At 43.7% G+C, this 25,582-nt stretch overlaps 1 protein-coding gene across 1 annotated transcript; it reads left to right on the top strand.

Moving 5' to 3' along the window:
• The first annotated feature begins 56 nt into the window (after window positions 1-56).
• On the top strand, window positions 57-23,654 carry tars1 (threonyl-tRNA synthetase 1). Its single transcript, XM_063194970.1, has 19 exons — window positions 57-227; window positions 777-845; window positions 1,323-1,513; window positions 1,659-1,782; window positions 6,275-6,396; window positions 7,457-7,574; window positions 8,496-8,560; window positions 9,356-9,434; window positions 9,920-10,066; window positions 12,688-12,786; window positions 13,635-13,801; window positions 15,388-15,550; window positions 18,252-18,389; window positions 19,774-19,851; window positions 20,047-20,147; window positions 21,040-21,144; window positions 21,910-21,982; window positions 22,379-22,493; window positions 22,879-23,654. Exons 1-19 carry the CDS (start codon window positions 168-170, stop codon window positions 23,025-23,027), a joined length of 2,163 nt encoding a protein of 720 aa, XP_063051040.1. The 5' UTR covers window positions 57-167; the 3' UTR covers window positions 23,028-23,654.
• The last annotated feature ends 1,928 nt before the right edge of the window (window positions 23,655-25,582 follow it).

Below are 25,582 nucleotides of genomic sequence, written 5' to 3'. Positions count from 1 at the left end.
AATCACAAAAAGACCGCCTCTTTCTTCGAGTGTTGCATCAGCATTGGTGATGATACGCAAGCGGCATCATATCCGGGAAATGTCCATGCCGGTGAGAGAAGTGTTGTGTTTTGTGCTGTAAGGTTTGTGTTGTTTTTGCATATCTGACCAGAATAATTGATTTCGGAATGGAAGAAGAGCAAGTTACTCAGCAGATGAAGACTCTGCAAGTTGATGGAGAGAAGAAGGTAGCCTACTTTCTTGTTCGTTTGTTTTACATGCAGCTAACCAGCAAGGTTAGCTTGCTAGCTGTCATCTTTCTCTCATTCACTGGCACGGGCTATCGAGTCTAGAAATAGACAAATTGTGTGTGTGTGTGTGTGTGTGTGTGTGTGTGTGTGTGTGTGTGTGTGTGTGTGTGTGTGTGTGTGTGTGTGTGTGTGTGTGTGTGTGTGTGTGTGTGTGTGTGTGTGTGTGTGTAAAAGTAAAGTATCCCATGTACTATGAACCTGATACCATCACACTCATTGTAAGGCAACTCTACTATGCCTCCATGCAGAATCTGTGTGTGCACTTCAGATCGCATCTTTACAACTGGCTTCAGTATTGCGCTATTAGCGCTATTCAGTCGGAGTCTCAAGCTGCAGCTGTCAAAATACACTGGCAGATCAGATGGGGGTTGCCTCTGTTTGAGTAGACTGTTGGGCGGAGTTGTTCTAGTTTACTTCCAACATGACACGTCGGACAAATCTAACAAAGGTGTGGTTGACCTTAACCTGCTGAATTTAATTTGACAGGAGAAAGGAGGCAAAGAGGGGAAGAAGAAGAACAAGGGTGGTACTGGGGATGCTGCCGGCCGAGCAGAGGTGAGGAAGTGGTCACTATGTTACTGGGAATCACACTGATGATGATTCACAATCATGCAGCAGGAAATCAACACCCACTGATTGCATCATTTCAAGATTAATTGATTCTGTCCTAAAGTGAACTGTTAATAACACATGGCAGAATACAGACTATATGGCACACTGACTGTACAGACATAAATGCATATGTCCCTCCTTACAGTACATAGCTAGAGATATGCACATCATACAGACATTACAAAACAGAAAGTGTAGGCATGGAACTAGAACTGCAATAGTTTTGGAAATCAAAAAATACCAGCTGAATGGAATGTAATGTGACTGTACATCTGAAATGTTATCTATAGCTAAATAACTTTTTTTGTATATTGCAACATTCTATCATGCCACATGCCACGCACTGTAGTTTAGGCTGTGTTTGTGTGAAAACTGTAGCAGTCGATTTCATTCGACATGACTGTCCATGCCACTCCACAGCTCAGCCCACCTCCCCAGTACATCGAGGACCGACTGTCCATGTACAACAAGCTGAAGGCTGAGCATGACGCCCTGATGGCTGAGCGGGCCGAGAAGGACAGCAAGCCCATCAAGGTCACCCTCCCTGATGGGAAGGTGGTGGACGCAGAGTCCTGGAAGACCACCCCCTACCAGGTGGCCTGTGGCATCAGGTGAGGTCTTAACTCTAAACCATCCCCCCCCCCACTAGCGCAGGCTCCCTGGCACAGCTTGTTTGTTGTTGATTCTTTCTTGTTTACTCGGCTGGCTGCGGAGCAAAACCTGTCTGACCAAAGTTGCGTTTCTCCTTCTGAATAGCCAGGGGCTTGCTGATAACACTGTCATCGCCAAAGTGGACAACGGGGTCTGGGACCTGGACAGGCCCTTGGAGAAGGACTGCAGCCTGCAGCTCCTCAAGTTTGATGATGAAGAAGCTCAAGCCGTAAGTTATTTTCTGTCTCTCTTTTGCACATACACAATATGTACCAAGCTGGATGAGCGGGTAGGCATACATGGGAAAAATCTGTGCAAGGACATACAATATTAAAGGAAGAGGTGCACTGACTAAGGCACAATGTTGAAAAAATATTGAAGCAAACAGATTTGTGATACCTGTTCTTCTATTTTTAAACATGGCTCAGCTGTTAAGTGTACTTTTCCGTAAGCCTTGTCAACATTATTTTACTAATAGGCCTGTGTAGAGTGCTCTAATTCAGGGGTTCCCAAACTGGGGTGCGTGCACCCCTGGGGGTGCGCGGCCTGCCATAAGGGGGTGCGTGAGCTAAATAGAGTCTTGGTGGATATGTGAGTTTTTATCCAGCATTAATGAACGTGAAGAAGTTTTTAATTGTATGGTGAATTGTATGCTGGAAGGGTCCATCTGAAGTGTAGTTTAACTCCCAGACAATTGGAAAAGAGGATCCCCCAAAACAACTGTACATAATGTGCAGTGAATCATAGTTGCGTGGCCATCAGCACACCAAAATATTTGCTTAGGGGGTGCGCGGACCACATTGAAATGTACAAGGGGGTGCGCAGGGGGAAAAGTTTGGGAACCGCTGCCCTAATTAATTACCCACATTGTTAGCCTAGCAAGCCAAGAGTTCCGCATGAAAAGTAGTCTGGACAGCTTTGAGATACATACGCCTTTATATGATTCCAGTCTGAATCATTTTCACGTTCTCCAAATATCATCCCAAAGTTAATGCAATGTCGGCAAACTCCTTACATCATAGCAATACGTTTTGGGATGCTATTTGTTATGTTTTTGTTTTTTTTACATCAACAAACCATGTCCCCATTAGAATGGCCAAGATCTCCAAAAGGCTTGACTTAAAAAAATGCTGTTTTGTCAGGTACTTACAAGTCAAGGGTAGTGTGAGCAATACAACTGCATGTTGATATTGGTTGAAATTCTCCTTTAAACCTCATCATTGTGACCTGTTCCCCTTCTTCTTTCCTGTGCACTCATACTCCTACCCACTTGAAAGCATCACATGGTCAAGGATGTCTCCTCTCTTTGCTGTAATTTCACCAACAAAGCCAGAATTGCGTCAGACGAGACAGACAAAAGTGTCCTTGAGGTCGGCAGATTCTTTAGCAAACTTACACAAAGCAGAAGTCACACATGATGTCAAAAGTTTTAGCCTGGCACTGCGTGATCAAGCACACTTTGCACGGGTGAGGCATAAATGCAATTTTGTTGTGTGCAGCGAACACTTGTGTGCTGTGGAGTGCTGGGTCACAATGACAAATGGGAGTTGGGGCTTTATTTTTTGTCATATGTGTTATTCTCTAATCCCTGTATCCTCAAGAGAGAGGGAAGAAATAAACGGAATGGAATGGAATGGAATGAACAGAACTCTAACAGTCCAGCATATACAGTGCCCTCCATAATTATTGGCACCCCTGGTTGAGATGTGTTAAAAGCCTTAAAATAAATTCAGTGTTTATTGCAGAAGAATACTGTCACACTGAAAATGTTAGGAAAATGTAGCCTTCAACTCAAATGAATTGTAGGAAAATTAAAAAAATCCCTGACTAAAAAATAATTATTTTTCATTAAATCACCTGTTCCACAATTATTGGCACCCTTAACAATTCCCAGGAAATAAATATAATTGAAGCATTTCTGTCATTTCTACAGTAGTTTACAAAGTTTACCAGAGTATGTAGGAACATTTAATTAGTAATTCATCACTTCCTGTTTCCCTGGGGTATAAATATGACGTGACACCGAGGCCATTTCTCTTATCCACTCTTAAACATGGGAAAGACAAAGGAACGCAGCATATAAGTGAGGCAGATGTGCGCCGACCTACACAGGTCAAGCAGAGGCTACAAGAAGATTGCCACTCAACTGCAGCTGCCCATATCCACTGTGAGAGGAATAATTAAGAAGTTCAAAACAACTGGAACAGTGGTAAACAAGCCTGGACGAGGACCCAAGTTTATTTTGCCACCACGCACAGTGAGGAGGATGGTAAGAGAAATCAAAAGATCTCCAAAGCTCACTGTTACAGAATTACAACAAATGGTAGCATCCTGGGGTCACAAAGTCTCCAAATCAACCATCAGGCGCTGTGTACACGCCAACAAGCTGTTTGGGAGGCATGCACGGAGAAAACCTTTCCTCACTCACAATCATAAACGCAAGCGTCTGGAGTTTGCCAAGCGGTATTGGGGCTTCAACTGGGACCGTGTGCTTTGGTCAGATGAGACCAAGATTGAGCTTTTTGGCAACAAACACTCTAAGTGGGTCTGGCGTACCACGAAAGATGCGGATGCTGAAAAGCACCTCATACCCACTGTGAAGTATGGGGGTGGGTCAGTGATGCTGTGGGGCTGTTTCGCTTCCAAAGGCCCTGGGAACCTTGTTAGGGTGCATGGCATCATGAATGCTTTGAAATACCAGGACATTTTAAATCAAAATCTGTTGCCCTCTGCCTGAAAGCTGAAGCTGGGTCGTCACTGGGTCTTTCAGCAAGACAATGACCCTAAACATATGGCCAAATCTACACAGAAATGGTTCACCAGACACAAAATCAAGCTCCTCCCATGGCCATCTCAGTCCCCTGACCTCAACCCCATTGAGAACCTGTGGGGTGAGCTGAAGAGGAGAGTACAGAGGAGAGGACCCAGGTCTCTGGATGATTTAGAGAGATTCTGCAAAGAGGAATGGCTGAAGATCCCTCTTTCTGTCTTTTCCCATCTTGTGAAACATTATAGGAGAAGATTAGGTGCTGTTTTGTTGGCAAAAGGGGGTTGTACAAAATATTAACACCAGGGGTGCTAATAATTGTGACACACATTATTTGATGTCAAATAATTATTTCTTTATGTGGGATTTTTCCCCACTGAATAAATGCACTTGTATTGAAGGTTGGATTTTTCTCTTTTTTTCCATTAAGGTCCCATATTATTTAGAAAAAAAATAAAATAATTGGAAGCTAAAAAACACATCTCAACCAGGGGTGCCAATAATTATGGAGGGCCCTGTAACATTGTCGTAGACACATTAAATGGCAAGTTGCACACAGTGACTAGGGCTTAGTGGTGAAGACAACCGAAAGATATAACTGTGTGTAATGCATGTTGGACCTTTTGTGCCTATCATTAAATATCAGCATATAGCAAGGTTGAACTATCACCATCACTCTGCAGGTTTTAAAGCTTCGGTTATAGAGCGTCTGCCAAATGCAATGCAATGCAATGTAATGTAATCCATCTCTCTTCCATGCATGCTCTCTTCCATGTGTGAATGTGCAGGTATTTCCTGCACACACGGTCTATTAGTACAGATGCAGGAGTGGCCTAATTGGAAGTCACTCAAAATTGGTGTTTTACTACTTAGAGTAGGGATCATTTACAAGACAAATATGAGCTGTGTTTTTAGATTAACTATCTTCAAACACTTAATTATTGTTCTGCTTGCATTAGCAACTGAAGCACATCAAAATAACAGCTAATGCTTTTCTGGACTTGACGGATATTATAGAAGCTATGTTTTGAGTTAGTCTAAGCGGCATTGAACTAAAAACTGTGATGCAAAAAGAGGGAAAAGATCATTGATTTTATTTTTTAAATTAAAACACAGAAAAATGCACAGCAGCACATTTTTTTGCTTACTCTTCTGAATACCAATGTGTAATCTGCATACAATGAGTGGGAGCAATCTGTTTAAGGCAGACTAGGACAATCTGTTTAAATGCTATATCAAACTTTACTCTGTAGATAGTGTCCACCAGCAGTGGACAAACGCCTGAAATAGTGATGCAGGTAGATCCACATAGATCCATCTGTTTAAGGGAGACTAGGACAATCTGTTTAAATGCTATATCAAACTTTACTCTGTAGATAGTGTCTACCAGCAGTGGATAAACGCCTAAATAAGTGATGCAGGGAGATCCACATAGCTCACACAAATCTGCATATCTGTTCCAGCATATAACGGCATGTAACACAGATGCAATTTCCAACATCTTACCTGGAGAGGCTGCGGGTTTCTGCCTTGTACAGAAAGGCCGACCTCATCACACCACATGGACCTGTGAACACTCTGTATTTACATTACATTATTACATTACACTTAGCTGAAGCTTTTCCATCCAAAGGGACTTACAGATGTTACAGGGTATTGGTTACAGTACCTGGAGCAATGTGGGGTTAGGAGCCTTGGTCAATGGCACTTCAGCCATGAATGGAGGTAATGGAGAGGTAATGACGGCATTCAAACCTGTTACCCTCTGATCTACAGTCCCAACTCCACAGCTGACCACTTTATTTCTTGTACCGGTAACGGCACAATTATTTCAGATTCAAAGAAACCATGTGTTTCCGGATTTGAGCTTTGACTACAATAACTGGGAAAGTGAGCTTCGGCTTCCCATGGAGTGCACTGCACTCTAACTCTGGTGGTGTTTTTACCCCCACAGGTGTACTGGCACTCCAGTGCCCACATCATGGGGGAGGCCATGGAGAAGGTGTACGGAGGCTGCCTGTGCTACGGACCCCCCATTGAGAATGGCTTCTACTACGACATGTTCCTGGAGAATGAGTGAGTGGGGGACTTATTACATGACATTACACTTGGCTGACACTTATGTTAGCAGACAGACACCTACGTTTACTACAGACTGTTATTGTGTACTGGCCCCTGGAGCAATGTAGAGTAAGGTGTCTTGTTCAAGGACACTTCATGTTATGGATGAAGGTGGAGAAACACATTCTTGCTAAAGGCAAGGTTGGGATTTAAATCTGTTAATGAACCCACTGATTCAAAGTCCGTCCTCCCAACCGTTAGATCTCAGTTGCTCCCGTCCCGATATGAAGCACAGTTTGTGGTGGTTATGCTGATATTTCTTCATATTCTTGCATCATTATTGTTGTAACTTTATTTTTGGGAGGCCGTAATAAGCAAGTCTGTGTCAAACGGCGTCTGTGAAGCTGTCGAGGAAAAAGGTCACATTTTGAAGGGCTGACAGGAAGTAAATAATATCTAGCAAATTAGCATAATAAACACTACAGCGTTGACACCGTCTGGAGAGCAACACAGGGAAAGAGTGGTGTGGTAAACAATTCAACTTGACCTTTTTTCCATGACTCGCTGCGTTTTCCTTTGAAGGGGAATCTCGTGCAAATTAGTCGTAGATGACTATTAGGTGTAGCGCGGGATCCTCCCCAATGATAGTCACTTTTGTGGTAATCGCATTTCGGAAGGTAATCGTACCTCCACCTGTCTGGCTGTACCTTGTTTGCGGTTTCCCATCTGTCGAACTCTGAACAGGTTGGGCCAGCTTATTGCTTAGCGAGGTGGCTATGACATTACAAAGGTTAAGGCACTTCTGGAGCACTTTTTTAATTAGTCACTCACTTCTCCCTTTTTGCTTTTACTCTCTCAACTTTATACTTTTGGGCGTCTGGAGTTCATGTTTATGTATGAACTTTTTTTCCTTTTTAAAAAAAACAAAACTCGGTTAAAAGTCGGCTAAGTTTGTCCCATCTCCCTCTCCGTCTTCCTCTCCAACCACTCTTTTTATATCGCTGTTGCTGCTCTCCCTCTGTCTCACTGTCTCAACCCACCCCACCCCCCCTCTCCATCTCTCCCTGTCTGGCAGAGGGGTGTCGAGTAATGACTTTCCCTGTCTGGAGAACCTGTGCAAGAAAATCATCAAGGAGAAGCAGCCCTTTGAGAGGCTTGAGATAAAGAAGGAGACCCTCCTGGAAATGTTCAAGGTAGTCCTCTCTTCCGCCGTCACTCCCACTGGGGAGAAAATAATAAAAAATACAACTACTATATCTCTATATCTGAAAGGATGACATATTCTGGAGACTTTTCAAAGCACATAAATTGAAATATTCTTTTTTTCTTTCTTTGCCTTCTCTCCGTCTTTTCTACATGCTGCTGCTTCCTTTTCTTTGTCTCTGTCTGTCTCTGTCTGTCTCTGTCTCTGTGTGTGTCTCTCTCTCTCTCTCTATCTCTCTCTCTCTCTCTCTCTCTGTCTCTGCCTCTGTCTCTGTCTCTGTCTCTGTCTCTCTGTCTCTTTGTCTCTCTCTGCCTCTGTCTCTGTCTCTGTCTCTGTCTCTGTCTCTGTCTCTGTCTCTGTCTCTGTCTCTGTCTCTGTCTATGTCTCTGTCTCTGTCTCTGTCTCTGTCTCTGTCTCTTTCTCTTTCTCTTTCTCTGTCTCTGTCTCTGTCTCTTTCTCTTTCTCTTTATCTGTCTCTGTCTCTGTCTCTCTCTGTCTCTGTCTCTGTCTCTCTCTCTGTCTCTGTCTCTTTCTCTTTCTCTGTATTTGTCTCTTTCTCTCTGTCTCTCTGTCTCTGTCTCTGTCTCTGTCTCTGTCTCTGTGTCTGTCTGTCTCTGTCTCTCTTTTCTTTCTTTCTTTCTTTCTTTCTTTCTTTCTTTCTTTCTTTCTTACTTACTTACTTACTTACTTTCTTTCTTACTTACTTTCTTTCTTTCTTTTTGTCTTTCTTTCTTTCTTTCTCTCTTTCTCGCGGGCTCTCTCGCGCTCTTTCTCTCTCTCTCTCTCTCCCTTTCTCTCTCTCTCTCTCTCTCTCTCTCTCTCTCTCTCTCTCTCTCTCTCTCTCTCTCTCTCTTTCTCTCTTTCTCTCCCTTTCGCTCTCCTCCACTCCCCTCTTCCCCTGTCCCTTCAGTACAACAAGTTCAAGTGCAGGATCTTGAATGAGAAAGTGACCACTCCCACCACCACTGTTTACAGGTTTGATAATACATCACACACTACCCTATCTTGTCTGAAAAAAAACTGTGTGTGTATGTATGGTAGATTATTAGAATAATAATAATCAGTGTGTGATTTATACTAGACTGCTGTTGCTCTGGCCTGTGCTTGATGACTTCTCATAATCTATTGATCCTCTCATCTCTCCGTAACTTGGATTGTTAGTTCCTTAGTACTGAGTCTGGTATTTCATGGCAAAGGTTTGCTATCATTGATTTTGGTGTCCATGGTGCCATACTTCTATTGATTTGTTTTTTTTTTTGTTTTTTGAAAGACCTTGTTTGCGCGTATGCAGATATATATATTTTTTTTAATGGACATATTTTTATCTGTAATTTTATTCACCCTTTTGTACAACATGTGGATGAAATAAATCTCATGTCATCAGAAAATTGGTATGGAGCATGGAGTCAGTCGCCATGTGATTTGTGTGTTGTTTCCCAGGCAAACCTGTGATTATTTTTTTAAAACATAGGTTACATACATTCAAACACTCTACCTTTGAACACACATGTATATGTTTTTCTAGTTTACACATGTCTGTTTTCAGGTACTTTTTTTCTTTTCTTTTTTTTTCTTTTTTTTTACAAATATCCACTTACAACTCCAGTTTTAAAAATATTCATTGTAGGGAGCCAAAACTCTGCTTAATATGTATACAAAAGGATCAAACAGATAAAAACATGTGCGTTTATAAAAATATCCATATAAGTGTAAATAAACCAGGCCTTGATATTCTTTATCAATAAATAAATGGACTTGTGTCTTCTGCAGGTGCGGCCCTTTGATTGACCTGTGCAGGGGTCCCCATGTGAGACACACTGGGAAGATCAAGGCCTTGAAGATCCACAAGGTACAGTATGTGACGTCCACCTGCAGAGACGTTACACAGACTTATCTCTACGTACCAGAAGCGAAATTCAATTTGAAATGCAGTTGGATGTAATAAGAAGCCACTGCTGATGGTTGACTGGTCGTTTGGTTGTTGCAGGTTTATCACCTGTGTGAGTCCCAGAACATTTTGCTCATGCACAAAATTCGATCTCTATGTCTCTCTCTGCCCACTCACACACATAATGCAGGCAGACACGGCAGTCTGGGTAGTATTGAAGGTACCATGCCCGTTTTCAGGCTCGGAAGTGTTTTGTCTGTGACACAAAAAATGTTAAATCTACACCAGTAAAATTCAGTTGCTATTTAGTTCTCCAAATTTTATCCCGAAGTAAGTGTAGTAACAGTTTATCTCACGATTTTTGTACTGGCCTCATACACGGTCTAAAATGTATGGTTTTTGCACTGTTTGTAAACAGGCTTGTCTTTGGATTTCCTTTTTCCCAGAATTCCTCCACCTACTGGGAGGGCAAGGCGGACATGGAGAGCCTCCAGCGCATCTACGGCATCTCCTTCCCCGACGCCAAGATGCTGAAGGAGTGGGAGAAGTTCCAGGAGGAGGCCAAGAACAGAGACCACCGCAAGCTCGGACGGGTAGGTACTGTACATTCAGTAGAGACAGGGTTTCCAGAACAAGAAACGCCTACCACCTTAACTAGGTCCCTTGAAAAGATAAAGATTTCATGTTGTGAATGTAATTTCTAAGGTTGCTTAACCAAAAGATATATCAGGGTTCCCACGGGTCATGGAATTTCTGGAATATCATGGAATTTCATCAAAGTTTTTCCAGTCATGGAAAGTCATGGGGCCTCATTTATAAAACTTTGCGGAAGAAATGCGCCAAAAGATGGCGCACGCACGAAACTCAGGATGTGCGTGCGCAAGAAAATATTCAGATTTATAAAGCGTGGCGCACGCACGTTCCACGTCGATTTCCCTTTATAAATCCCAACTGACTCTGAAGTTGCGGCAAATGTGCGCACCTGTGGACACACCCATAATTACCTATGAATATTCAGTGAAACGCCCAAAATGAATATTTGTGCGTACGCACCCGTTATAAATAAGGCCCAGGGTTTCCAGGACAAGAAACGCCTACCACCTTAACTAGGTCCCTTGAAAAGAAAAAGATTTCATGTTGTGAATGTAATTTCTAAGGTTGCTTAACCAAAAGATATATACTTTTAACACCCCACACCACCTTGACTAACAAAAATTCAGTGGGAAACACTGAGAGTAGACCTATGGGGTGTCCCTCAGCTGCTTTGACATCACACACCTTGCATCTTGATGGAATCACCTGAAAATGTAAAGACTTGTGTCCTTTCCAGATTTTCAGACTCGTCTCTCTACCTCATCCACCATCTCTGGCCGTAGCATCAAGTTCCATCCATTTGCATTTTTTAAATATATATATTTTTTTTATTTTTTTATTTTTTTTGGGGGGAGGGGGTTAGGATTGGGATATGACTCAGGCCATGAACCTGTGCCCCAATTGGCATGCAAGCCCAGGTGTGGGGGGCTTGGTGCACTGCGCCACCAGCCCCCCATCCATTTCCATTTTATTGCAAATGTGAGTTCTAAAGTTCAAAAGGGAGATTTCCATATCATATTTGATTTGGAACTACATACCATAGCATTTGCAATCATCCTAGTGACTTATGATGACGGTAATACCCCCTTCCACCTTGACAAACATTCTGCTGGAAACCCTTGCCCAGGGAAACGCACAAAAACTGGGCCAAGTGCATAGCCAATGTCGATGCACAAACGCCTTCTGTCGGCTCTCTCTCAGATGACTGCTCCAGACGTATCGGAGCAAAAGATTGTCGTAAATGCTCCCCCCCCCACCTTTTTAGGGTCATATAGTCATAGTCATAAACCATGTCGGGTTGACGCCTCAGTTTAGTGTGCTGTCGTAATCGTGAAACATCGCAAATGTGTTTTTTTACCCTCTTTTATTTATTTATTTTTTATTAGAGGCAAACATCTGGCCAGTCCCATAAAAATATCACTCGTTAAAAGCTTTAACTAATGAAGGGGAGGCTTTGAAAAAGAATGCTCATTCCGCATTACTTATCAAGTGATTGATAGGGCACTTATATTGCCCTCTGTAAATTCCTGTGTGTGTGTGTGCGCGTGCGCGAGAGACTGAACATGTGTGTGTGTGTCTATAATAAGTGTACATGTTTACATGTGCGAGTGTCCAGTTGTGCTTATGCCCACACATGGGGTAAATGGATGGTGCATGTTGTTCATAATGGAGGATGTAGCCTGCGGTGTGAAAGTTACTGAGTGTTCGGCTGGTGGTGAAAGGGGACAGTAGAGGACATGGGGACTCCTAGGTGTGATAATGGCAGTGAGAGCCAGCTGTCAGCAACAGTGCGATGAGTGGCAGATCTGACGGATCCTCATTGCCCGCCTGCGTGCCTGCCTGCCTGCCTGCCTGCCTGCCTGCCTGCCTGCCTGCCTGCCTGCCTGCCTGCCTGCCTGCCTGCCTGCCTGCGTGCCTGCCTGCCTGCCTAGTATCCACCCGCCCGTCCAGTTGTCAGTGAAGCCGTTGCATGTGCGTGGCGGGCACAGTGGGTGCTGCGTTGGCGCGGGCGGAGGCGAAGGCGTGCCATAAAGCATGCAGATGTCTGTCTCCGTAATGTGCCATCTGCCGGGCGGAGGCACTGACTGGCGCCCGGGGAGCACTTTGTCACTACCAAGGAAGGGGGACCACTAATCTGACATGCCCGTTATACCGCTATGCTGCTACACTCTCTTCTGGCTGTCTTCGTCTCCCCCTCTCCCTCTATTCCTGTCTTGCCTGTCTTCATAGCTCTAATACTCTCTCCAGCCCTCTCTCGCTCTCTTGCTTTTTCTCTGGCTGTCTGTCTCTCTCTCTCTCGCTCTATGTTTTGCCTTCTGCCTTTGCTTTCATTAGCTCTTTCTTTGTCTCTCACTCTTTCTGGCTCTCACTGTCTCTTTCTCTCTTTTCTCACATCTCTTCTTCTCACTCACTCTCTCCTTCACTCTCTGTCTCACTTGTACTCTCTTTTTCTCTTTTCTTCTCAGGTCTCTCCCTCCCTCTCTTTCTCTCCCCTACAAACTCTCTCTCTCTCTCTCTCCCCTGCAAACTCCCTCTCTCTCTCTCTCTCTCTCTCTCTCTCTCTCTCTCTCTCTCTCTCTCCATTTTCTGACTGAGTTCTCGTTTGTTGCCCCCCCTGCAGGAGCAGGACCTGTTCTTCTTCCATGACCTGAGTCCGGGCAGCTGTTTCTTCCTGCCCAAAGGGGCGTACATCTACAACACGCTCATCCAGTTCATCAGGGTGAGTAGCTGACCTCCCCCAGGCAGAGTCCTGCACCGGGTCGGGTACCGGGTAAATAGTTGCCCAAATGGGTGGGGTTTTAACGTTCCGAAATTTCACGGGTGGGTATGCAGGCGGTTAGGTTAAAATACGGGTGGGTAGCTCGGGTAGCACGTCAATCAAAATGGTCATAGTACTAGGAGGCTATTTTCTTTTTTATCTATTTAGATTTAGATTTTTATCTATTTAGATTTATCTATCTATTTTACCTATTTTTGATGTCACCGCAGCCGTTATGACATCAGTCACGCAGCGGAAATATGCCTACTTTGGATTTGAAGTATTTTTTCACGGGCACGGGTGGGTAACGGGTAGAATATTAACGGGTCCGGGTGGGTACGGATTTAACTTTGAAATTACCACGGGTTTACGGGTGGGTGGGTAATGCACTGCACGGGCATGGGTGGGTCCGGGTATAAAAAAATGGACCCGTGCAGGACTCTGCCCCCAGGCCACACAAGGCCTCTCAATGTCACAATTTTAGACATCAGCTGCCTCTTGTAACAAGCCATGAACTCAGTGCAGTTCCAACGCCCCTCTTATCGTGTGTCCGCAATGCATCGTGTGTATGCTGTAAATGTATAAATCATCGTTCATGATGATACTGTTGTTAGACCGTGCTTCATGATAAACAGGGGCAACCAAAAGATCAAAAGTGCAGCCGGAATTTGTTTTTTGTTTTTGTCACTCCAAACAATGGCAAGCATTGTTCATGTTTTTTTTTATAGTCATGTTGCAGACAGATCGATCAGACTTATTATAATATGAGCTTATTTTGAACTTCTTTACTTCTTGCTGATCTTCCCCAGAGCGAATACAGAAAGCGAGGCTTCCAAGAAGTGGTGACTCCCAACATCTACAACAGCAAGCTGTGGCAGACCTCAGGACACTGGCAGCACTACAGTGAGAACATGTTCTCCTTCGAGGTGGAGAAAGAGATCTTCGCCCTCAAGCCCATGAACTGCCCAGGCCACTGGTAAGACTACATTCAATTCAATTCAATTCAATTCATTTCATTTCAAGGATTCAAGGATATTTATTTGTCATATACATAGACACTTTCGTGTCACTTTGTATTGAAATGCATAGCCGAAATGGGCAGGACACAGCTCAACTGTGAAGCAAATTTCAACTCTTAATTCCAGACCCAATAGTTTCGTGACCGTGGAGAGGAAAGGTTCGTTTCTCACTGGATTTGTCATCTATAAAGGTTAAATAAAAAAATGATCCGTGGTGCCCATCACATGATTTTGACATGGTAAAATGCCCCCACCAATGGACTTCACACACACACACACACACACACACACACACACACACACACACACACACACACACACACACACACACACACACACACACACACACACACACACACACACACACAGTAAAACACAAGCACAAGGCACAGCCTTTCCAGTGTATTGTCCCCACTGAGTGGATTGATGATGGAGTTCAGCTTAACCAGCCTTCAACTAACACCACTAAGTTGATTGAGTTCATTGGGTAATGAAGTCGTTTGTTAGCGGCTCTCCTCTGCTTGGCTCTGGCCGCAGGGTCTCATTAGCTAATTGACAAGTTTCTCCTGGAAATTGACAGCGCTGGCACCCAGCCAGGGATCATCACCTCTGACAAGCCCCCAGTCACTTGTGCCGCAAGCCAGAGCATCACTGACTGCAGTTGCATTGTATGTAGTACTGTATACCGCTTTCATGCAATATTGTCCGTAGTCCGTTTAAAACAATTTACAGAATATTCTTTTCACATGTGTGATACATTGTTCTGTAAGCGGATTTTTCCCGCATGACGGCCACATTCGTAACGAATATAGAGTTAGCATGACTCGTGCACAGACTGTATACTGCCCCCATTCCCTAAAATCGGAATATTCCTTGCAGGTGACTGGGCCCAGTGTTGAACTTCTGCTATGTAACATATGGCCCCCGCAACTCTTGAGTGGGTGGAGCTCCTAGGCCTTTGTCCAAACAGCCTGGCTTACGTATGTCTTTGCGGTGTGGTTTAGAATTACATGCCATACCATCATCATGGCTCCTGGACTTTTGAGCTTTTATTTCTTTTGATCATTTGCTTATTGGGAGGTTTACAATACCAGATAATCATGACTTATTGGGCCGTATACAGTACAGTATAATTTTCTTTTTTTTCAATATGGTATTGCCATCTTGTTACACCATATGGCTGAGATTACTTAATATGCAGAATTGCCTCTGTCATACTGTGCGGTGACTGAAATCAGAGATCTTATAGAGAGAGATACTTAATTCTAGTTATTTTCCGGTATCCATGTGATGTTGGGTGAACGCCCCTTTAGGAGACCTTCGGTTAGGAGACCTTTGGAGTCTTGAGGTTGAGAATAAATGGAGCTCCCTTAGCGCTGTAGATGGTGGTAGTGCACTTCTTGTGCAAACACCACGAAAAGAGAAGAAGGAGGGGACAACGCCCCTTTAGGAGACCGAATTTGAGCACACTCTTTTGCATTGGGTGGGTGGGGTTTGAATCCCTCTTTGCTGAAATGTTCTCGTCTTCCCTCCACCCCTGCAGCCTGATGTTTGACCATCGGCCGCGTTCCTGGAGGGAGCTGCCCCTGCGCATGGCGGACTTTGGCGTGCTGCATCGTAACGAGCTGTCTGGGGCGCTGACGGGGCTGACCCGCGTGCGTCGCTTCCAGCAGGACGACGCCCACATCTTCTGCACTATGGACCAGGTGAGCAGCACCCTGAACTGTGTGTCCAGACAGACTAGACCGGGCCTGAGACAAAATAACCTATAGGGGCTCCTCACTCAATACATACCGGTACAGTACAATGTCATGGGGATCCATTTCTGGGCCACCTGCACCACCCAGCCCATTGGTGGGCCTGAGCGTGACCATAGAACTGACAACGCCTGGGGACCCCGCACTCTGGGGGTGTAAACATTCTCTTTAAATTTGAGTCCTTTCCTAGGTCCTCTGTCCTCATTGTTGACTTAAAGGGACACTGTGTGAGATTTTTAGTTGATTATTTCCAGTATTCATGCTGCCCATTCACTAATGTTACCTTTTTCATGAATACTTACCACCACCATCATATTCTAAGAATTCATTATGACTGGAAAACTTGCACTTTTCATACATGAAAAGGGGGATCTTCTCCATGGTCCGCCATTTTGAATTTTTAAAAATAGCCATTTTTAGCCGCAAAAATGACTCTACTTGGACCATACTAGAAAATATTTGTTTATTAATTAGTAAACTTTCAGATAAAGATCAAATTTGGCAATAGGCAGCCCAGTTTCAATGAGCAGCATAGTTGCAGTACCGTTTTTGACCATTTCCTGCACAGTGTCCCTTTAAAGGTACAGTAGTTTTATATTGGACATTCATCTAGTAGAGTAGAGTAGACTATCTAACATCTTTATCTAACAGCTAACATTTAAAGTTGTTTTCTTGTCAATGTGACCCATTGAAATCTGTTGTTTCTCAGAAAGGCTGTAGAGGGAATATTAGGATCTGGATTACGATCAGCTCTGGGAGGAATTCCCTATTGACAAGCTTTAGGTTGACGCTCCAATCAGGATTCACAGGATTTTCATGTGATGCCATCAAAGAGGTTAAACTCAGTGAAGGAAAAAAAAAATCATTGTCCACTAGCCTACTTGTGGAGGTGCAAGGGTTTTGTTTTGGGGAGAAAAACAATTGCTTTGCCAGCGCACCCACGCACAGGCACACATTATGCACAACGTCGACCTTCCATGCAACGCGGCACCGGGGGCGGGACGGTTAACCGGCAGAGAAAAAAATTAACCGGTTAATGTTGATCCGGTCAACTACCGTTTAAACGGCTACCGGTTAACATCCCTAGTTTCAGACAACAATGCAGCTAGCATGGAGGAGTCATGCATCACTCCTGCAATTTCAGCTGTATTATTATTGAATCTGTGGGTATTAAAACTAGCACATCATTAATAGGGATGGTACAAACCGCACCGAAAACCGAAACCGTACAATTCACACACATACCGAACCGAACCGTGCAATCCGTGGCAAACCGCAATTCATGTACTGCCCAGAAAAATATGTAAAACAGAGATCCGAGGAGTATCTTAAACTATCTTAAACATTAGCGTATGAGACCAATCAGAGGATGACACAATTAAAATCACACCATTTTCACATTATAAGCCTATACAAACCATATGTAGGATATTTAGTGTCCAAGTCCAATTCTATTAGCCAATAGAAAGAGGGCATTTGGACGACAGCTGACGACAGTTTAAGTCTCAGACACATGCAAAAGGTCAAATTCAACTTGCGCATCATCCCTTTATAACTGCAGTTATATAAATATTGTTTAATATTCCCAGTGCACCATTCATCATGAACAAAAAAAAGAACCGTAGAGAACCGAAAACGTGACCTTGATACCTTGATATGGACCTAACCGTGAATTTTGTGAACGGTCCCACCCCTAATCATTAATTAACATGTCAGAGATCTGGTTCCTCCAATGACGCGCAAAGTCCTGTGTGAACAAAGCCTAAGAGTTTGTATGGGTACCTATGACTCATCTGTTTTCAGGCCCCGCCAGAGAGATTAGGTGTACAGTTTGTGTGGAATAAAATAGGTGAGGCTAATGGCACATTGGTGGGTGTTTTGATGGGTGTTTTGTTGTTTGCTGTTAGCCAGATAAAAACAGAATGAGCTGTTGCAAGTATGAGTAGCAAAACTGTGCTACTCAGGTTTTAATTAATTACGATGCTTTATTAGTCCCAGTCACAACAATGCAAACTAAGCCCGTTTCATTTCTATTAAGTCCTTTGTTGGAGGTTAGTTTGCGTTTCTAGGGCAACTGAAAACGTTTTTTTTTTTTTTCAATTAATGGTAGTGTTTGTGTGCGCGCGTGTGTGTGCTGTGCTCGTACTCACCCACAGAGTATCCTCGCTGTGTGTTTCTGCGTTGTGTACAAGTGTGGGCAAAGTGTTACGTTGGTGTGATTTGAATAACTTCACACAGAGACAGAGCTTTGGCTGCACTGGATGTTCTCTTTTTAAAGTTAGAAAAACTTCTTCCCAGTACCGCACAGTGCCATCCTCTCTATGGAGATAAGCACTCTTTAATAATTCTTCCACTTTTGAAAAAAGGATGGAATGAATGAATTTGGCATTAAAGCATATGCAAAATAGAATTAAATCTTTAATCTCTCCTCAGAGTAACCCAGGTAAAAGGAGCTTCCGATCCAAAAAAGTTAGAGAATTCTTCCTGTAAACTTTTTTACTTGTTCTTGAATCTCAATTATAATGATGATGATGATGATTATGGCTAGTATGATTATCATTAAGAGATGATGATGATGGTGATTATTATTATTATTATGATTATTTATTTTTATGTCCTTTCCGTTGTGTCATTTGCTCCTCTCCCTCAGATCGAGGCCGAGATCAAGGGCTGCCTGGATTTCCTGCGTACGGTCTACGACGTGTTCGGCTTCACCTTCAAGCTCAACCTCTCGACCCGGCCCGAGAAGTTCTTGGGGGAGGTGGAGGTGTGGGACCAGGCTGAAAAGGTACTGTGTGTGTGTGTGTCTGTGTGTGAGCGCGTGCGTGCGTGTGTGTGCGTGTGTGTGTGTGTGTGAGCGCGTGCGTGTGTGTGAGCGCGTGCGTGTGAGTGAGCGCGTGCGTGTGAGTGAGCGCGTGCGTGTGTGTGAGCGCGTGCGTGCGTGTGTGTGCGTGTGTGCATAGTGTGCACACATGTGGAGAAGCTGAGCGCAGCAGAGAATGCAGCACCTCAGATGAAAGAGTGGTACCAGGGCTAGTGGCCGTGGTAGGTTGGGTTACAGTAGAGGAGCCAGTTCTGCAACTGGAAGGAGGGATGGGCTACCATCACTGCAAAGGCCGTTTTTTACAGTTTCATATGAAATCCCCTGAAATCTTCACCCGTTCTGGGGACTTAGCCACCTTGACAAAAAAAATCCCACCACCTTTCCTGTCTTAACTAAAAAGTGATGGGAGAGACCCGGAATGCACAATAAAGTACAATAAGGTAGCACCCCCTCAGAGAAGGGGCATATGGTAGAGAGACAGAGGGATAGGCTGAGAGTGGAAGATGAGGAATGCTATGATGGCCGTGGGGTGCATCCCAATATGTGACCTTGCCTCCTCCACTTGTGCTTGTCTCCTCGTCCCGCCTCCTGGCCCCTCCTCTGTGGAGAAAACGATAAAGTTTCCCAGCTGTCAGTCTCGCCACAACAACTTTTGAGGGACTGTTTTTCATTCACCATCCCAATTGCAAATGAGAAAAAGACTTTACAATTGAGCTTTTGCAAGATATTGAAATATAATGCTGTTGTCAGTGATGTCATCATGACGAGAAGCAAGTGGAGGAGGCAAGTGGAGGAGGCAAGGTCGCATATTAAAACCCACCCATGGAGAGGGAGGATGGGGCATATTTCCTGCCCCTGCTTTTCCCTCTCCGGTGGCTGCCTCGTTGCTCATCTGCCTCTCCTAGCCTTCTGTCACTCTCAAACGCCTCCTCCATCCAGCGTCAGATGCTGAGGGGGAGGGGGGGTGTGTGTGTGTGTGTGTGTGTGTGTGTGTGTGTGTGTGTGTGCGTGTGCGTGTGCGTGTGCGTGTGCGTGTGCGTGTGCGTGTGCGCGTGCGCGTGGGTGTGGGTGGGTGGTGGGGTCGTGGGACATCCAGGTGACATTTAAAAAAGAAAATCCTCTTAAAGGTTGATGGAAATGCCCACAGCTCACAGATCTTCCCCGCAGACCTGTCAGAGCCGGTTGAGGTATATGTTAAAAGACAGGGGGGAAATCTGACAGAAGAAAGGTCTGAGCTAATCCTGGGCATTTGGAAAAACCATTTGCAGATTAAAAAACAAGATTTTGAGCGTGTGTTGATTTTTATTTATTTATCTCCCCCCTCATCCTCGTCTGTACATCTCTGCAGCAACTAGAAAACAGTTTGAACGAGTTTGGGGAGAAGTGGGTGCTCAACCCAGGAGACGGCGCTTTCTACGGGCCAAAGGTATGACGCCACAGCAGCAACACACATTTGTCTTCTTCGTTAATGAACACGCCGAGTCTATCCATCCAGCTAACAACCGTCTTCCAGGCGGAAACGATTAATCTCTTTTCTCTCCCTCCCTCCCTCCTTCCCTCCTTCCCTGCCTCCCTTCCCGTCAACCCTTTACGCCAATCCATCATCTCCGTCCCCTCCCAGATTGACATCCAGATCAAGGATGCCATCGGCAGGTACCACCAGTGTGCCACCATCCAGCTGGACTTCCAGCTGCCCATCCGTTTCAACCTCACCTTCGTTAGGTACGTCCGACTGCACTGCACTGTACTGTCTCTGTCTGACCAACACTGCCCAGAGCTTTGCGATAGCTGCCATTATGCCTGTCAGTGAAGCTGACAGGCCCCAGCTGTGTCCTCGTAATGCTGCATGGACAGTCATTTCTCAAAATATTAGCATGGGTTGGAGTCAAGTTGAAATTGTCACGTTCGCTGGGGATGAGATGTTTTGCCCCCCCCCACATGCTGTTGTTTTTTGGCCCACAGCCTGTTCATAACCCGCAGCTAGTTTATTTGTGTTTCCATGACTTTTGTTTTTCTTATTTATTTATGTATATTCTATGCGCCTCAAATATGCTTTTAAACCCGATTCCAAGGTTACGGCCACATACATTTTCTGAAAACTGTGCAGTGTGCACCGTATCATCACAGGGCGTTAGTCCCAGTATTTTGTCAACAGTCATAACAGATGTGTCGTCTGTGGCATTTTAGTGACACCATGTGGTCAGCAATAGAAATGCATGATTTGTAACCAGACTTGGGGCTCCAAGAAAGGTGCTATATAAAACCAAATGATTTGATTAGTATTTGTCCAAGTAGGTAAGACTTTATTTTAATGGTTCACTGTTACAGTGGATCTACCACATTAGGTACACAGTTTAATAACCAGTGTAACAATATTTAATACCATCATGTAATACCAGTGTAACACATGTACCAATTTTTTACTTCATTTTTTGTACTACATCGTGTATTTGTGTGTAACTGGTATTACATGGTATTATATGGTATTAAATATTGTTACTGTGGTTATTACACTAATGTGGTAGATCCACTGTAATAGTGAACCATTAAAATAAAGATTTACTGTCCAGGTATTTACTTAATGTGCACTTGTGTGTGTGTTTTCCCCCTGAAGCCCTGATGGCGATGACAAGAAGAGGCCCGTGATCATCCACAGGGCCATCCTCGGCTCGGTTGAGAGAATGATCGCCATCCTCACAGAAAACTACGGAGGAAAATGGTAGGTGTAAGCCACACGGGCCAAAACGTTGTTTATGTAAATAAAATTCAGCATGATGGACAAGAGTGTGTGCGGTCTCTTGCCCTCTAAAGTGAACTAGTACCCGCTACCTGCACCTCGAAAGCTCTGGTGTGCCTTTCTCTCCTCCAAAAAAAAATAGATGTCAAAAAGTAACATTTCTGTATTTGGTCATGAGAAAATGGAAGACAAAGACAGGCTACTGGCTACTAATAAATATATGTACTTGCCACATTTATTACCCACATTATCAGGGCTGATAGTATTTCAGGCTTGACAGAGTTTGCAAAAATAAAAACATTGATAATAATTAGCCATAAGTTTATTCTTTTCTCAGAAAGTGTTTCAGGTTCAGGGGTTTTCTACTATCAGGCTTGAATAATGGTCATACACAGGCTATTAAATGTTTGAATAATGTGTCAAAATAGGCCTACGTTGCGTCACTATGCAGTATCTTGTCGTCGTCGTTAGAGCAGGGGAAAGTTCAGGCTCAAGATTTTTTTTTTCTCTCTATCATCCCTGCATTATACATTTGTTCTGTTGGTTTGGCTATTGGAAAATGGCTTTTCGAAATGCTTTTTTAATATATATATATATTTTTTTACTAATTTATGATCGTTGTATGGGCTATAAAACTATTTCAGTGCTTTGTTGCGGCCTGTTCTGTAAATGTCCAGAGCAAGTGCATGTTTACACAGTAGTGTGTCTCAGCCTGCTGGTTCTCTAAGCAGCCTATTTCCTCTACAGGCCTCTGTGGCTCTCTCCGCGCCAGGTGATGGTTGTGCCTGTAGGACCCACCTGTGAGGAATATGCTGAGAAGGTACGTTGGATTTTTTAAAAGATGAAACTGCACAGTGTACTGAATGTTTTTCCTCACCTTTTCAACAAGTAAGCCTGCCAAAAAACAGCACCTCAGAGGAATCCCTGGTGTGCAGTGGTATCCTCTTCAACGAAAGCCACTGTGCACTACTGTTTGTGGGATTTTTCCCCCAAAAAAAATGTTTAGAAAAAACTATTATACTATAAACTATTATAAAACTATTTAATCAATTTAATCCACTGGCACTATTTTAACAGAAAATGTACAATTATTGATCATCATGGCTTACATTAATTTGGCTATAAATGGTACACATGCAAGTGAATTTTGCCACACGCTCACTGGTACATACTGTATGTGTTTGTGTGTGTGTGTGTACATTTTAACAACGCTCAGGTACGGCTAGACTTCCACCATGCAGGCTTCATGACGGATGTCGACGTGGACCCTGGCTGCACTCTCAACAAGAAGATCCGCAATGCTCAGCTAGCTCAGTACAACTTCATCCTGGGTAAGTGAGTCACTCCGCTGGCCCAGTACAACTACGTTTATCCTGGCTTGGAGGTTGGCTCAGGACAACTTTGTATTGGCTTGGTGGAGCCTATGCCAGGCTTAATTCTTTGGCATGCTATGCTGTGTCGTTTGACTGCCTCTACTGAAATTGAAGGGGTTTTGCTCACAGACTGCAATTACACTTTTATGACTTGAGGAACTAGAATTCCTCCTCCCATGGTCAAAGTAATGGAACACATGTTTGTTGATGGTCTCCAATTATTACGATGTGTGGAAGCGCTATGGGTAGTAAGCAACCCATTTATTACAAAAAAAAATATATTTCCAATGCAATGAAAACGAGTTGCCCTGACCTTTTTTGTTTCTTTTTCCTCCATGAGCAGTGGTGGGAGAGAAGGAAAAAACCAGTGAAACGGTGAACGTGCGCACACGTGATAACAAGGTCCACGGAGAACGCAGCGTGACTGAATGCATCGAGCGACTGAGGCAGCTAAGGGACTCTCGCGCACGCACCGCAGAGGAAGACTTCTGAGAGGCCTGCGTCCCCACGGCACTCGCCTCCAACCCCCACCCCACCCCCCCCCCCCCCCCCCCCAAATCAGCCTCCAGCACCTGTTTCAAAGGGGCCAGTGCCAGTTTGGCTTGTTTGTTGCGCTCAGGTGTAGGAAAATGAACACACCCGCTTGTCCTCTGTCCTGCTTTCTGACTTGAATTTGGTTATTCCTTAAGCTGCTTTTGTTTGTCTTTGTTTTTTGTCCTTGATCTTTTTTTCCTCCATTTCACCAAAACTTAACTGTAAAAGTAATTTTAAAGTTATTGTCTATGATCTGAAATGGTTTACCCCAGTCTTTGTTTTTGGTTTGTTGTCTCAGACCTGGCACATAACAACAGGAACGGAAAGTTTTATATTGAGAGTTTGATGTTGTTGTGGCTTTTTTTTAAAAAGACAAACCATACTGCTTTTTCATGGTTCTTAATGCTTGTAGGAAATGTGAAGGCATTATAGACATTCTCGAGCAAAGGAACTCAAAGGGGGATTGTGGTTTCAATATTAGTACAAAGTACTACATCTCTGTAAAGGCGCTAGATGAACTCGGTTAAAAGCAAGGCAAAGGAAATGTCATGGGACAAAAGTGAATAATAAAAGATTATTCTTGCATTCGTGTCTTCTGACTACAGTTGTTTGGTAAAGATATCCCCTTTGACTCCGCCAGGCACGAGGCAACAAGACAATGCATTGGACCAGTATGCGGACCAACACTAACATGAAATACTATACATGGGTTCTAAATGTTTGTTTTCCTCTGACTGCGCAAAACTGACTGCACACAACTCGACCTCTGATTGCTGGAAACCGCTGTCGGTCAAAAAAATTGCTCACATGGTTGCTGGTTGGCTGCCAGTGTCTTGCCCCTCCTCACAATATTGTGTTTACAAACACGGTGAGCCCATGTATGGCTTCATATATTTATGAGTCTGCCAAGAGTTTTGGGGCAAGCGTGCTCTACTGCTGTCGTTCACCTTCACTTGCTCGTCTGCAGTACAGTATCTGGCAGCACCACTGTGGTGAAATAGTGTTGAAAACAATTGAATCATGTATGTAAAAGGAAAGAATAGCGAGCACTCTATAGAGTTGAAGGGGTGCATCTGGTTATTCCTTTTAAGACTTGACAGACTTATGAACTGTATCCAAAGCACTCTCCTTTGAGTCAAGGTAGTTGAAGTATTAAAACCCCTTTATTTTACATCTGGGTAAACATGTTAAGTCAGCGTTTTTAACATGTTAACCCCGATGTAAAATAAAGGGTTTTTAATACTTCAACTACCTTGACCAGGCCCGTTACTAGGTTTGAGAGACCGGGGGGGCTTAGCCCTAGAGGAAGAAAATATCTGGTGAGAAAATGTGCGAAATTTTTTCAGCACACCTGCTAAGGTTTTGTCTATGAATTTATTATTTTAAGAGCAAAGAAATCCCGCACACTGTCCATTCCACCAACAAACTTTAATACATTGTTTCGGTCATCCGACCTTCTTCAGTTTGTTGGTGGAATGGACAGTGTGCAGGATTTCTTTACACTTGAATGACAACCCCACTGGGATAATATCCTACGCACCTGCCCACCTACAGAGGTGTGCAAAAGCGTCTTCTTGAACAATTATTTTAAGAGCACCATACCGATTTTTAAACACTAGTTACAGTGGATTTTTTTAAATTCACATTTTAATGAACATTCCTTATATGTAAGCTAAACAAAACATTTCAAAATGTTTCAACTGATGAATAATATTATGTTATATTATGAGTATTATGTTTCCCCCCTGCATAGCATATTGCTGTGCACCCTGCTTTTATTGCTGTGCAGTAGGATATAAGTGGCATTAAACAATAAATAAGCAAACAGGAACTTGTATTCAGATTAACTTGCCTTCTTGGTGGTTCGTATTCAGTGCATTACTGCGTTTGCTTTTGGAAAATGTTTTTTTTTTTTTTTTTTTTTGCAAAATCCTTAAGGGGGGGGTAATACTAATGTAAGGGGGACTAGTGATCTCCCCCTTCATCCTCTTCCATGACTGAGGTCGGCCTACCCTGAGCCTGGTACCGTCCTGCCGCACTGCTCCCTTAGGACACCGCTTGGGGCTGCCCCCTTGCATGGGTTAGGCATGAATACAATTTCATTGTGTGCAGTGAGCACCCTGTGCTGTCGAGTGCTGTCACAATGACAATGGGACTTTCCATGGTGGGCTTTCAAATAAACAAAAACACAACTAAATAGCCTATTCTCAATGTTTTTATTCTTGCAAAGAAATGGTCAAGGCAGAAATCAGGCACTGAGCCTAAATACTATCGGCATTGGAAGTGTTAGCTCAGCTCTTCATGTCAAGTTTAGACCAAACTTTCAGTAGAACATACAGGCCTATTATGAACCCCAAACTTTCAAGCGGCATCTCTGGCATCCTTTTCAATTTCAATGGAAATTGGAATATGGAAAACGTATCACAATAAAAGACAGAGCTCCAACTAAATGCACATTGACTATTGTCTGTTATACAAGTTGTTTTCGTATTTGTTCTAAGATACAGTGATAT

Source organism: Engraulis encrasicolus, chromosome 3 (genome assembly GCF_034702125.1).
Source record: "Engraulis encrasicolus isolate BLACKSEA-1 chromosome 3, IST_EnEncr_1.0, whole genome shotgun sequence".
NCBI classification, from domain to species: Eukaryota; Metazoa; Chordata; class Actinopteri; order Clupeiformes; family Engraulidae; genus Engraulis; species Engraulis encrasicolus.
The sequence above is the reverse complement of the archived record's forward strand: the minus strand, read 5'-3'. Positions and strand labels throughout refer to the sequence as shown.

Coding starts and splice junctions, on each gene's coding strand:
- tars1 (XM_063194970.1), top strand. CDS start 168: ATGGAAGAAGAGCAAGTTACTCAGCAGATGAAGACTCTGCAAGTTGAT. Junction 8,561..9,355: donor CCCACCACCACTGTTTACAG/GTTTGATAATAC, acceptor TGTCTTCTGCAG/GTGCGGCCCTTTGATTGACC. Junction 19,852..20,046: donor GCGCTTTCTACGGGCCAAAG/GTATGACGCCAC, acceptor GTCCCCTCCCAG/ATTGACATCCAGATCAAGGA.